A 13,778-nucleotide genomic window follows, 5' to 3' on the forward strand; every position below is an offset into this window, starting at 1 on the left:
TTGCATTCCTCAGATATGACAACAGTTCAGTTTCCTTTTGTAGTTCCAGAGCAGAAGCTCAGTCTGTCTAATATTTCCACACAATTAAAACGGGGAATTTGTATATTCTCATCAAGTACTGAGCTACAGTGAAAATCTTGCCTGACGTACCATCCACACAGATCGATACATTGCAACAGTACATTGAGCTGATATATGACAAAACAGTAACTGTAACAAAGCATTATGGCTGCAGAGAAAGTGTAGTGCAGATAGACATATGGTGCACGGTCACGTCGAGTTACATTGTGAGGTCGAGTCCATTTTGCCATTTATTTGGCTTCTAACCACAGACAGGAAGCCATCCTTCAGCCTGGTGTTACGCACTTTAAGGCTTTTGTATCTCTCCACCAACGATGGGGGAGTGGGTTTGCAGCCAGACTGTCCAGGTTATGAGGTTCTTTGAGTACATGGCCTGCTTTCCCGAGGCAAGGGAATGTAGGAAGAGTCCATGGAGTGGAGGCTTGTTTCTCTGATGTTCACTGCTCTCCAAAGTTCTCTGCAGTTCCTTGCAGTCATGGGCAGAGCAGTAGCCATACGAAGGCGTGAAGTATCGACAAGGAGCTCAGAGACCTCGGCCTTCACCCTGCCTTGTGTCGCTGGATCCTGGACTTCCTGTCAGATCGCCAGCAGGTGGTAAGAGTGGGCTCCATCTCCTCTGTCTCTCTGACCCTCAGCACACATACCCCACAGGGTTGTCTCTTTGGTCCTGTCCTTTACTTTCTGTGCACCCATGACTTGTGCTGTCACCTACAGCTCCAATCTGCTAATTAAATGTGATGACAACACTACATTGATTGGCCTAAATTCAAATAATAACTTTCAATCAATCAAATGCCTCCTGACAAGGCTCGGTCCAAACAAACTTTTCACCCTTCTTCAGGAGGTTGGTCAGAGGAAGAGCGATAGCAGCAAAGTTCTTACAGAACTTACGATAATATCCATCCATTCCCAGAAACCTTCTAAGAGCCTTCTTAGCAGTCAGAATAGGAACTTGAGAAATTGCCTGGACTTTTGACCGAACAGGAGCCAACTTGCTTTGACCTACAACATAGCCAAGACAGGTCACAGTGGCATGGCCATATTCACTCTTAGCCAAGTTAACTGTAAAGCTGGCCTGGGAAAGCCTGTCAAACAGCTTCTCCACTGCAGAGATATGCTCTTCCCAAGTGTCACTCCCTGTGACTAAGTCATCAATATGGGCATCTGTGTGTTCTAATCCTCGAATTACAGGATCATTCATTCTCTGGAATGTTCCTGGAGCATTTTTCCTTCCAAAAGGTAAAACATTGTATTCACACAAACCAGATGGTGTCACAAATGCAGAAATGTCTCTACCTCTGTCCATCAATGGAACACACCAATACCTTTTCAACAGATCAATCTTTGTAAGAAATTTAGCTTTTCCAACCTTATCGGTGCAATCATCCTCCCTAGGGACAGGATGGGCATCTGCTTTTGTTACTGCATTTACCTTCCTATAATCAGTGCAAAATCTAACACTATGATCAGGTTTGAGCACAATAACACAGGGTGAGCAATCTGCTGCTAAAGGACTAATAATACCATTTTCCAGTATATATTCAATTCCCTGCTCAGGCAATTTACACTTTTCTGCATTCATGCAATATGGGTGTTGTTTAAGCGGTTTGGCTTGACCATTATCTACGTTATGTACTGCGACTGTGGGTTGCTTGGGAACAATGGGAAATACATTTTTAAACTCCAGAATTAATTTCTTCAGCTATTGTTGTTGCTTTGGCTGCAGGTGTGCCAACCTGTTATCAATGTTTTCTGGAACAACCGAGTTCATTAGCCTAACTGGGACAATGTTTGGCTTGTGAAAATTCTCAGACGAGTCAATTGTTTCATTCTCAGGGTTACCAGATTCATATGTTTTGACAACAACACTCACCGATGGTGCCTGCTTGTCAAAATAAGACTGTATCATATTTATGTGTACAACCTGTGCTGGTTTACATTGGTCGGGTGTTTTAATAACACAATTCAGATCATTAATTTGAGAGACCATTTCATACGGTCTATTGAGATTCGCCTGAGGTGGATTTGTCAACATTCTTCAACATAAGGTAAGCACCTTATCCCCCACCTGGAATTTTCTTTCCCAAGCCCTCCTATCAAACCAACACTTCACTTTGTTCTGAGAAATCTTTAAGTTTTGTCTCGCTAGACCTCAGGTGTGGAGTAGTTTATCTTTGATCTTCAAAACATAGTCTAACAACTTAACATGTACATCCCCATTAATCCTATGTTCTTTAACAAGGTCAAAGGTTCCCTCACTCTACAACCAAATACAAGCTCAAATGGAGTAAATCCCAGTGATTCCTGTACTGACTCTCTTACTGCAAACAAAAGCAAATGTATTCCTTCATTCCAGTCTTTTCCATTTTCAACACAATATGTCTTAATCATGGTTTTGAGGGCAGAATGAAATCTTTCAAAAGCCCCTTGTGATTCTGGATGGTATGCAGATGATGTAATTTGTTTAGTTCCCTGTTCATAAACTCCCTGCTGGAATAATCCAGATGTAAAATTACTTCCTTGTTCAGACTGGATTTCTTTAGGCAAACCAGAAAAAGTAAAAAATTTGGTAACAGCCTTTGCCACAGTTTTAGCTTTAATATTTCTGAGAGGTATTGCCTCTGGGAATCAGGATGTAGTACACATAATAGTTAGCAGATACTGATGGCCAGCTTTAGTCTTTGGCAAAGGGCCAGCACAATCCACTATAAATTTTGAAGAGGAGTCACTGAATGCAGGTTTAGACTACAGTGGAGCCACTGGGGTGACCTGATTAGGTTTACCCACAAGTTGACAAGTGTGACAGGTTCCGCGAAAGGTCACAACATCTGTCCTCAAATTAGGCCAGTAACATTTTTTGATAATCCTGTTTAGTTTTATTCACTCCAAAATGTCGATGTAAGGGTATAGTGTGGGCCAAAGTTAAAATTTCAGTCCTATAAACCTTAGGAACTACAACTTGGTGAACAATTGCCCATTCCTCACTCGCTGGTATAGCAGGTGGCCTCCACTTCCTCATTAACACTCCATCCTTGACATAATACCCTCCTGGCACTTTCTTAATCTCATCATTTGAGAGAGCTGTTTCTTTTAAAGCTTCAGTCTCAGGGTCTCAGATCTGTTCTGCTATAAACTCCTTCCTAGACAGGGATAAATCTTTCTCATCAGACCTACTACCTAAATACTGTTGAAACAATGAAGGCAGAAAAGTTCCTGACAAGTCATCATAACCGGAATCCCGATTTTGGCTATCATGGGTATCAGAATCATTCTGTACAGAACCGTCTGCTTCGGCAGACTTTTAGCCATATTTCGAGTTACTGGGCAGGAAGGATAAATGTTAAAATCCATCAGTGGGTCATCAGTGGCTGACTTAGTTGTCAACAGCACTGCAGGAACAACTTTACCGTCTGCCAGGTCATTCCCTAACAGCAAAGTAACATCTCCCACCGGTAAACTGGAGCATAATCCGATCTCAACAGGTCCCGAAACCAACCCTGACAGTAAAGTTGCCTTGTGCAATGGCACAGAAATCATGCCGCCGCGAATGCCTTTAATAAGATTTACCTCAGCAGTGTCAGTCTCATCGCCAAACTTTAGAACGCTGTCTAACGTACAGACAGACAGACATACTTTATTGATCCCAAGGGAAATTGGGTTTGGTTACAGCCACACCAACCAAGAATAGTGAAGAAATATAGCAATATAAAACCATAAATAATTAAATAATAATAAGTTAATTATGCAAGCGGAAATAAGTCCAGGACCAGCCTATTGGCTCTGGGTGTCTGACACTCCGAGGGAGGAGTTGTAAAGTTTGATGGCCACAGGTAAGAATGACTTCTTATGACACTGTGTTACATCTCGGTAGAATGAGTCTCTGGCTGAATGTACTCCTGTGTCTAACCAGTACATTATGCAGTGGATGGGAGTCATTGTCCAAGATGGCATGCAACTTGGACAGCATCCTCTTTTCAGACACCACCGTCAGAGAGTCCAGTTCCACCCCCACAACATCACTGGCCTTACGAATGAGTTTGTTGATTCTGTTGGTGTCTGCTACCCTAGCCTGCTGCCCCAGTACACAACAGCAAATATTATAGCACTGGCCACCACAGCCTCCTAGAATGAGTGACTGAGAAGCCCCAGTAAATTGGACAGCATCCTCTTTTCAGAATTTTCACTGGTACCGATTCATTTACTAATACAATCCCATCTGACATAAAATGTTCGAACCCTTCTTAACTCAGTCAGACCTCTCAGACCTTAACTGAGCCTCAACAGAATGTTCAGAACCCTCTGGGTTTATAGAAGCTTCAACACAGGCCTCCTTTACCTTTTTATTCTTCAGGACAGAAAAATTATCCATCACATAAGCAGCTTTCCTACAACAGTAACAATTAGGACCAGAATATTTCTCCTTCAACTGCTTCCCTTCATCCTTACTCTTATCACTAGTCCAAACTTTAATTTCTGGTTTGCACTGGTGATCCCTGCTATTCTTTTGGAAGCTCTTATTCGGGGTAAACTTAACCTTATGAGTTAAAGCAAACTCATCTGCTAATCCAGCAGACTCCTGCAAAGTGGCAGCATCCTTTTCATCTAAATATCTCTTTATGTCATCAGGGACGCACCTTTCGAATTCTTCAATTAAAACCAACTCCTTCTATCGGTAAAATCATCACTTATATTTTTATACGTGCATCAGTGGTCAAAACACACAGACTTCTGAGAAGCAAATGCCAGATAAGTCTGATTCACAAATTTCCTTCAATTTCCAAATTTTTGCCTGTATGATTCTGGGACCAAATCGTAAGCTTTGAGCACAGACTGTTTCACTAGGACATAATCAGCTGCTTCATCAACTATCAAAGCAGAATAGGCCATGGCCTCCTCTACTGTCAAGATGAAGCCACACTCAGTTTGGAGGAACAACACCCTATCTACCGGCTGGGTAGCCTCCAACCTGATGGCATGAACATTGACTTTTCTAACTTCCATTAACACCACTCCTCACCTTCTCACCCCATCCGTGATATATTTAGATTTTTTGTTCCCTCTTTCTCTAACCATCACTCTGCCTGTTCTCCAACTCCCTCTGGTGCTCCCCTCCCCCTTTCTTTCTCCCGAAGCCTCCCGTCCCATGATGCTGTCCCTTCTCCAGTTTTGTATCCCTTTTGCCAATCACCTTTCCAGCTCTCAGCTTCACCCCACCCCCTCTGGTCTTCTATCTTTCACATTTCCCCCTCACCCTCCTCCTTTCAAATCTCTTCCTATCTTTCCTTTCAGGTAGTCCTGACGAAGGGACTCGGCCTGAAACATCGACAGTGCTTCTCTCTATAGATGCTGCCTAGCCTGCTGTGTTCCACTGGCATTTTGTGTGTTGCCCAAACTATTGAGCTCGGGGGAATCAAGGCTTAGAGTCTTGAGATGGTAAATTATGAAAGTTCGGTTCATCCACAGAATAGGTGATGAGAGAGATATTTGTAATCTGGGGTAAATGTCAAGAGAAGGCAATTATCTCGAATTCCTCAGGTTCCACGGTGGGAAAATGAGAGAACAGTCGCTGTAGATTTTATCTGTCGTCATTCCAAAATCTCACTTACTAATTATCACCCAAAGTGACTTGTCACAAGGGGTATCATCTTCAAGTGAATTACCACACCACATCCAGGCAAGGGTTAACACATCAGCAGTCTTCACAGGATCCCCAAATCAGATCCACTCCTATGGATCAAATGAGGTGACAACTACACATTCGATGTACGGTGAATTGATGATTAATCCACCCTTGTGGGCATAGGAAAGTTCCAAACGGTGACCCTTGGCCACTAGTTCCCTGGTTTCGATTCTTCCATTTTACCTCTTTCATCTCTGTCTGACTCTGAGTGTCTGTGTCCTCGGTTAAAACTAAACAAGCTGCAAATCAGACTGAATCACCTTAATCTCTTTCTCTTAAAATGATAGCCTACAGCAAACGAAACCTAGGGATTCATAACAATGGCCACTCCCCATTGTGAACTGACTGGTGAGCCAGTAGTTGGGATGACTGAGTGAATGCTATCCCACATTCTGAGCAGGTAAACGGCTTCTCCTCGGTGTGAACGCGCTGATGTCTCTGTAGGCTTGATAAATAAATGAACCCCTTCCCACAGTCTGAGCAGGTGAACGGCTTCTCCCCAGTGTGAACTCGCTGGTGACTCTGTAGGGTGGATGACTGAGTGAATCCCTTCCCACAGACTGAGCAGCTGAACGGCTTCTCCCCAGTGTGAATTTGCAGATGTCTCTGTAGGCTGGATAAATGAGTGAATCTCTTCCTACAGACTGAGCAGGTGAACGGCCTCTCCCCAGTGTGAACTCGCTGGTGATTCTGTAGGGTGGATGACTGAGTGAATCCCTTCCCACAGACTGAGCAGGTGAACGGCTTCTCTCCAGTGTGAATTTGCTGGTGTCTCTGTAGGGTGGATGAATCAGTGAATCTCTTCCCACAGACTGAGCAGGTGAATGGCTTCTCCCCAGTGTGAACTCGCTGGTGTCTCTGTAGGGTGGATGACTGAGTGAATCTCTTCCCACAGACTGAACAGGGGAACGGTTTCTCCCCAGTGTGAACTCGCTGGTGACTCTGTAGGGTGGATAACTGAGTGAATCTCTTCCCACATACTGAGCAGGTGAATGGCTTCTCCCCAGTGTGAACTTGCTGATGTCTCTGTAGGGTGGATAACTCAGAGAATCCTTTCCCACATTCAGAGCAGGAGAACGGCCTCTCCCCAGTGTGAACTCGCTGATGACTTTGTAGGTTGGATAACTCAGTGAATCTCTTCCCACATTCTGAGCAGGTGAATGGCTTCTCCCCAGTGTGAACTCGCTGATGACTCTGTAGGTTGGATAACTCAGTGAATCTCTTCCCACATTCTGAGCAGGAGAACGGCCTCTCCCCAGTGTGAACTCGCTGATGACTCTGGAGGTGGGATAACCGAGTGAATCTCTTCTCACAGACTGAGCAGGTGAATGGCCTCTCCCCAGTGTGAACTCGCTGATGTACCAGTAGAGTGGACGACTCAGTGAATCCCTTCCCACATTCTGAGCAGGTGAATGGCTTCTCCCCAGTGTGAACTCGCTGATGTTTCCATAGGGTGGAAGAGTGAGTGAATCTCTTCTCACAGACTGAGCAGGTGAATGGCTTCTCCCCAGTGTGAACTGGCTGGTGAGCCATTAGATCAGATAACTGAGTGAATCCTTTCCCAGAAGTTCAACAGATGACCAGCCTCTGCCCAGTGTGGTATGAACTGACTGGTGTGTCCACAGGTGGGAAGACCAAATGAATCCTTTCTCACACACGCAGAACAGATGAATGGCCTTGGCCAATGTGAACTTGTTGATGTACCTTCAATTGTGATAACTGAGTGAATCCACTCCCACTGTCTGAACAGGTGAACGGCCTTTCTCCTGTGTAAAATGACGGTTGGTCAAATGAGGAATGGTCGATTGAATCCCTTGCTCCACTTCTTAAATATCAGGACAGAGACAGCAAAACTGGCGTGTCGTGTTTGAGCTGCCTGCAGACAAATTCCTTCTCATTTTTTACCTGTAAAAAGATTTACAAAATCCATCAATGGGTTTAGGACAACATTACAGATGAGATTACTTGTTTGATTTGTATCACACTGTTACAGTGAGGTTCTACTCAAGTTGGACAGAGAAATCATCTCCTGACTGCGCAGAGTGCTGGTATCTGGAATGACCATCAATCTCTCCGATGCTCTTCCTGTCTCTATAAGAATGGGGCATTTCTGCCGTCTCCAATCTGTGACCTGGCTCAGTCTGACCCTCTCCGTTGGTATTATTCCCTGTTCCTGCTGAGCAGCATGGGTGCCTGGCCCCACAGTAACTGAAACCGTCTCACACAAACAGTCTTTCTTGACGTGCAGCTGAGCTGGGATCTTCTTTTATGTATTCTTAACTTAAAGTGCCACAATTTTAAAGCCATATAAAAAATTCCTGCCGAAATGAATGGTTGGTTCACACAGCTGTTAAAAGATCTTAGAGTGAATTTTTGTAATATTTCAGGTAATTGTAGAAAAGTACAACACAGAAACAGGCCCTTTGGGCCATCTAGTTTGTGCTAAACTATTTAAATTGCCCAGTCTCATACCCCTACCATCCAAGTTCCTATACAAACCTCCTAAATATTGAAATTGAGCTCACATGCCCCACTCATGATGGCTGTACATTCCACACCCAGATGACCATCTGTGTGAAGAAGTTTCCCCTCATGTTCCGCTTAACATTTCACCTTTCACACTTAACCCATGGCCACTGGTTGTAGTCCCATACCAATCAGCGGTAAAAGACAGCTTGAATTTACACCTTCACTTTAGTTGAAAATACTCAAACATGCTCTATCTAAATGGTCATCTATGTCGATGTCATTGATAGGTCGAATAAATGGGCAATTAATATTTGTTATATTACTTTTTGGATTTATGATACCGATGACCAAGATCGCCCTTCATGGTTACATTTGGAGGAGAATTCAGTAAGGGGTTTTCATCAGCTTCGCTATTAGGAGCTCCTCTTCAGTTTTCATTCTCCAGAATAGGTAGACAAGCTCGAAACCGTATTGTTAAACATATTTTAAAAATTTGATTTCAGTTTTGTAGATTTTTTTAATTAAATGATTCTTTACTTCCTAGTAATATTTAATCTAGTTTCTTTTTTAAACCATCAACTTTCGATAAGGCTTTTTAAATATGGAAAATTAAGGGAATTAAAACTTTTTTAGATTTGTTTTTACAAGACTGCTTAGTGTCTTTCTCACAGTAAATGGATAAATATGATATCTCTAATACAAATTTTTTCAGGTATTTACAGGTTAGGAATTTCTTACACGATTATTTTACCGAATTACCCGTTGGCCTGCTCTTCAAATTTGGCTTATGTTATTTTTCAGTTTAAACCTTTTCAAAAATGATTAATAACTATCATTTATAAACAGTTAATGAATGGTCGCATGTCGCCTAATGACAGGGTTCAACGTACCTGGGAAGTAGAACTTCAACATTCACTTTCAGATGATCAATGGAGTAAGATTTATTATTTAGTCAATAGTTCATCTATCTGCTCACGCCATATCTTAATTCAGTTTAAGATAGTACATATGTCCAAAGATAAATTGGCGCATATATTTCCGAATATAAGCCCTATTTGAAACAGATGTAACAGAGAAATGGCTACTTTAACTCATATGTTTTGGTCATGTGTAAGTTTAAATAATTTTTGGAGGGATGTGTTTGGAATATTATCTAAAGTTATAGATATGGATGTTCAACCTAATCCACTTACAGCAATTTTTGGGATTATTCCAGAGGAAGCAAGCAAAGAGTCTGCCTCCACCTAACATGTGATAGCTTTTTCAACTTTACTGGCTAGGAGAGCTATTTTGCTGCATTGGAAAGAATCTAACCCACCTACTGTTTTCTATTGGCTCTCCTCCCTTATGTCATGTCTAAGCTTGGAAAAATTCGAAGCCAGACACTTGATACATCCTTTAATTTTGAACAAGTCTGGCGACCTTTTATTCCATATTTTCACATGATTTAATTTATATTTGTCTGTCTGTCTATCTATCTATCTATTTGGGGGAATTCCTTATCCCTGAAGGTTCGGAGATGACTGGAAGGATGTGTTTTTGTTCTCTCTTTCTGTTTTCTTTAATTTTATCCTCAATTGGACTGCCCAATCTTTCATTTTCTTTCCTTTTTTTTTTCTCTTCTTTATTTTTGTTTGTTTTTGTTTCATTTTAGTTTGTGGGTTTTTTCCCTTATCAATAAAATCTCCAATCTTTTTTTATGATTATTATGAGGAGTTGTAGTTTTTTTTGACCATTGTATATATAACAGCGAAATATTTTACTTATTTGATTTTGATATTATATACTTTTTGTTTTTACTATTGCTGTTTATATGTCTCTTACATTATCTACTTGTTAAACTCCTCTTCTGATTTGTATATTCTTTATTTGGAAATCAATAAAAAAAATTGAAAAATGAATTTACAACATCTATGCCCCTCTTTCACAATCAAACCTCCCCTCAATCTTCGACATTCCAAGGAATAAAGTCCTGAGAAGATAAACTGATCTCCAAAAGACATAAAGTTAAAGATGAAACATTCTTTTCAACATTTTAAGCAAGATTATTATTGTATTATTATTGTTTTTACAATTTCAGAGTGGGAAAAAAAGGAAAGGAGCACCATGCAAAAGGTAGGGAACCCCAAGAGATTTGAGCTCTCAGATAACTTTTACCAAGGTCTCAGACCTTAATTAGCTTGTTAGAGCTATGGCTTGTTCACAGTCTTCATTAGGAAAAGCCAGATGTTGCAAATTTCAAAGCTCTATAAATACCCTGACTCCACAAACCTCATCCCAACAATTAGAGCCATGGGCTCCTCTAAGCTCCTGCCTAGCACTCTGAAAATTAAAATTCATGATGCCCACGAAGCAGTAGAAGGCTATAAGAAGACAGCAAAGAGTTTTCATGTAGCCCTTTCCTTGGTTTGTAATGTAATTAAGAAATGGCAGTTAACAGGAACGGTGGAGGTCAAATTGAGGTCTAGAAGACCAAGAAATCCTTCAAAGAGAAATGCTCGTAGGATTACTAGAAAGGGAAATCAAAACCCCTGTTTGACTGAAAAAGATCTTCAGGAATATTTAGCAGACTCTGGAGTGGTGCTGCACTGTTCTACTGTGCAGGGACACCTACACAAATATGACTTTCATGGAAGAAACATCAGAAGAAAACCTTTCCTGTGCCATCACAACAAAATTCAGCATCAGATATTTGCAAAGGAACATCTAAACAAGCCTTATGCATTTTGGAAACAAGTCCTCTGGACTGATGAAGTTTAAAAAGAACTGTTTGGCTGCAATGAGCAACGGTATGTTTGGAGAAAAAATGGTGCAGAATTTCATGAAAAGTACACCTCTCCAACTGTTAAGCACGGGAGTGGATTGATCATGCTTTGGGCTTGTGTTGCAGCCATTGGCATGGGGAACATTCTACTGGTAGAGGGGAGAATGAATTCCATTCAATACCAGCAAATTCTGGAAGCAAACATCACACCATCTGTAAAAAAGCTGAAGATTAAAAGAGGATGGCTTCTACAACAGGATAAAGATCCTAAATGCACCTCAAAATCCACAATGGACTACCTCAGGAAGCGCAAGCTGAACGTTTTGCCATGGACCTCACAGTCCCCTGAGCTATACAACATAAAAATCTGTGGATAGACCTCAAAAGAGCAGTGCCTGCAAGACGGCCCAAGGATCTCATAGAACTAGAAGTATTTTGCAAGGAAGAATGGGCAAAAATCCCCAAACAAGAATTGAAAGACTCTTAGCTTGCTACAGAAAGCATTTAGAAACTGTGATACTTGCCAAAGGGGTTGCTACTAAGTACTGACCATTCAGGGAACCCAAACTTTTGCTTCAGGCCCTTTTCCTGTTTTATTATTTTGAAACTGTAAATGATGGATACAAAAGAGTAACCTTGCTTAATTAAAGAATGTGTCATCTTTAACTTTCTGCCTTTTGGAAATCAGGTCATTGTTTTACTCGCTTAGCTATTCACAGGAATAGAAAGCTGCCCAAATTTTTGCATGTCACTGTATGCAAGTCTCTTGCTAAATGATGCTCTAAAAAGTTGGACTTCCAAATATCACTCCCCTTCCACCCACTTGCAAATTATCCAGCAACTTTTGCATCACCACAATACACACAGCCTTCTGTATTGTACATAAATATTACCCCTGAACCCTCCCTCAAGTGATGAACTTGGTGATGAAAATGCCAATGGATATGAAGGGAAGGGCAGTCGTCTGTCTCATTAGAGTCTGGCACATTTGTGATGTGAAAGCTACTTGTTGACAAGGGCAAAGTTAAAGTTGTTTGATATCATTGTGTACCCAGACAGAATAGGTTAAAACATATCCTCACGTGTAGAAAACTCCAGAACAAGCAACACACACAAAATGCTGGAGGAACTCAGCAGGCCGGGCAGCATCTATGGGAAAGAGTACTAATGCTGAGTTCCTCCGGCATTTTGTGTGAAATTCCTCCGGATTTACAGCAGCTGCAGGTTTTCTCTTGTTGCGGTTGGAGGCAGAACAAAGGTGATTTTCTCAACAGCTGATAGAAAGATTTTGTTCTTTTTTTCCGAATTCCTAATCCTTGCATTCAGATAGCTGGAGCTCAGCTCTGTCTGTGAGATCTATCTGCTCCCATTCCCTGATTAGCCGGAAGCTCCCCGGGGCCCGTGTACGGATCGTGGGGCTGAGAGAGAGGAAAAAGACCTGGCCTGTGCCGAGTTTGCGGGTCTCAGTCTCCGGTTCTCACAGCAATTGTCACTCAATTAAAGTCGAAAAAGTCCTTACCTTCTCGATCCTCCAGACATTTTGTATTTGCGCGCATGCGTAGTTATCGGAGACGGCAGCAACCCTGCGCCTGCGCATTTGATCGGTGCTGCAAACGACAGCGAAATTTTAAACGCGCGGCTTTATGGGTAATCATGGTGCCATTCAAAATTTATGCAAGCTTCGGTTCCACGTCCATATCTCAGTTTTTGTGTGTGGAAAACTCAGCAGCTTTCTTAACGCAGAAAGTGGCTCCCATAAACGACATACTCAAGATCAACAGGCACTTCGTGTACCTAATGCCAAAGTACAATACTCTTACAAATGCAGATGTGAAACAAAAGAGATTCTGCAGTTGCTGGAAATACAGAGACGCACACACACAAAATGCTGAAAGAGCTCTGCAGTTCAGGCAGCAACTAAGCAGAGGAGTACACAGTCTAGACATGCTGAAGGGACTCGGATTAAATGCTGCCCATTTATTCCTCTCCACATTTGCTGCCTGATCTGATGATTACCTGCAATGTTTTGTAGAAATTAACCATTTTGTTTTTAAATTAACCAGTTTCCAAATGTTTCTCATCTTTCATTCATAGCCACATCCCGCTGGTCTGGTTCCTCTTCCTCCTCCTGCTTGTCACCTCCAGACCCCATCTCTTTCCAGAGCCCCAAAGCCCTGACTCAGGCTGGCAACTCTTTGGTTTCTGACTCTGCTCCATCGAAGATTCACTCGCCAGTCTGCTGTCAGGCTTTAGAGGCGCATTGCAACAACCCGGCTGTCTGAGGCACAGTCCTTTGAAATTAGTGAAAATGACACAAAATTTGAAAAAAGCAGGGAAAAAGGAGTTTACCCACCTTAGTCCAGAGCCCTGGGGAAATACTCAGCGAGCTCATCCTGTTAATTAGCCTGTGGAAAATCATGCAGGAAATTCATGCAGGTGTGTCAGATGATGAGAGGAATCGATCGTGTGGAAAGTCAGAGGCTTTTTCCCCAGGGCTGAGATGGCGAACACGTGGGGGGCATAGATAAGGTGCTTGGAAGTAGTTCAAGGGAGGTGTCAGAGATATATTTTTTTATACAGATAGTGGTGGGTGTGTGGACTGCACTGCCAGCGACTGTGGTAGAGACGGGTACAATAGAGTCTATTCAGACAATCTCAGAGAAATACACGGAGCTTAGCAAAATAGAGGATTCTGTGGTAGGGTAATTCCAGGAATTTTCTAGAGTAGGTTACGTGGTCGGAACAACATTGTGGGCCGAAGGGCCTGTAATTTGCTGCAGACTT

The 13,778-nt window shown here is 42.2% G+C and overlaps 1 protein-coding gene across 1 annotated transcript; it reads right to left on the reverse strand.

Annotated features, from left to right (window-relative positions):
- Positions 1–3,695: 3,695 nt before the first annotated feature.
- Positions 3,696–12,543, reverse strand: LOC132388678 (zinc finger protein 235-like). Its single transcript, XM_059961052.1, has 2 exons — positions 12,514–12,543; positions 3,696–7,666 (listed from the first exon to the last, which is right to left on the reverse strand). The coding sequence occupies exon 2, from the start codon at positions 7,292–7,294 to the stop codon at positions 6,074–6,076; it is 1,221 nt and encodes a 406-aa protein (XP_059817035.1). The 5' UTR covers positions 7,295–7,666; positions 12,514–12,543; the 3' UTR covers positions 3,696–6,073.
- Between the last annotated feature and the right edge of the window lie 1,235 nt (positions 12,544–13,778).

This window comes from Hypanus sabinus, unplaced genomic scaffold (assembly GCF_030144855.1).
Source record: "Hypanus sabinus isolate sHypSab1 unplaced genomic scaffold, sHypSab1.hap1 scaffold_377, whole genome shotgun sequence".
Taxonomy (NCBI): domain Eukaryota; kingdom Metazoa; phylum Chordata; class Chondrichthyes; order Myliobatiformes; family Dasyatidae; genus Hypanus; species Hypanus sabinus.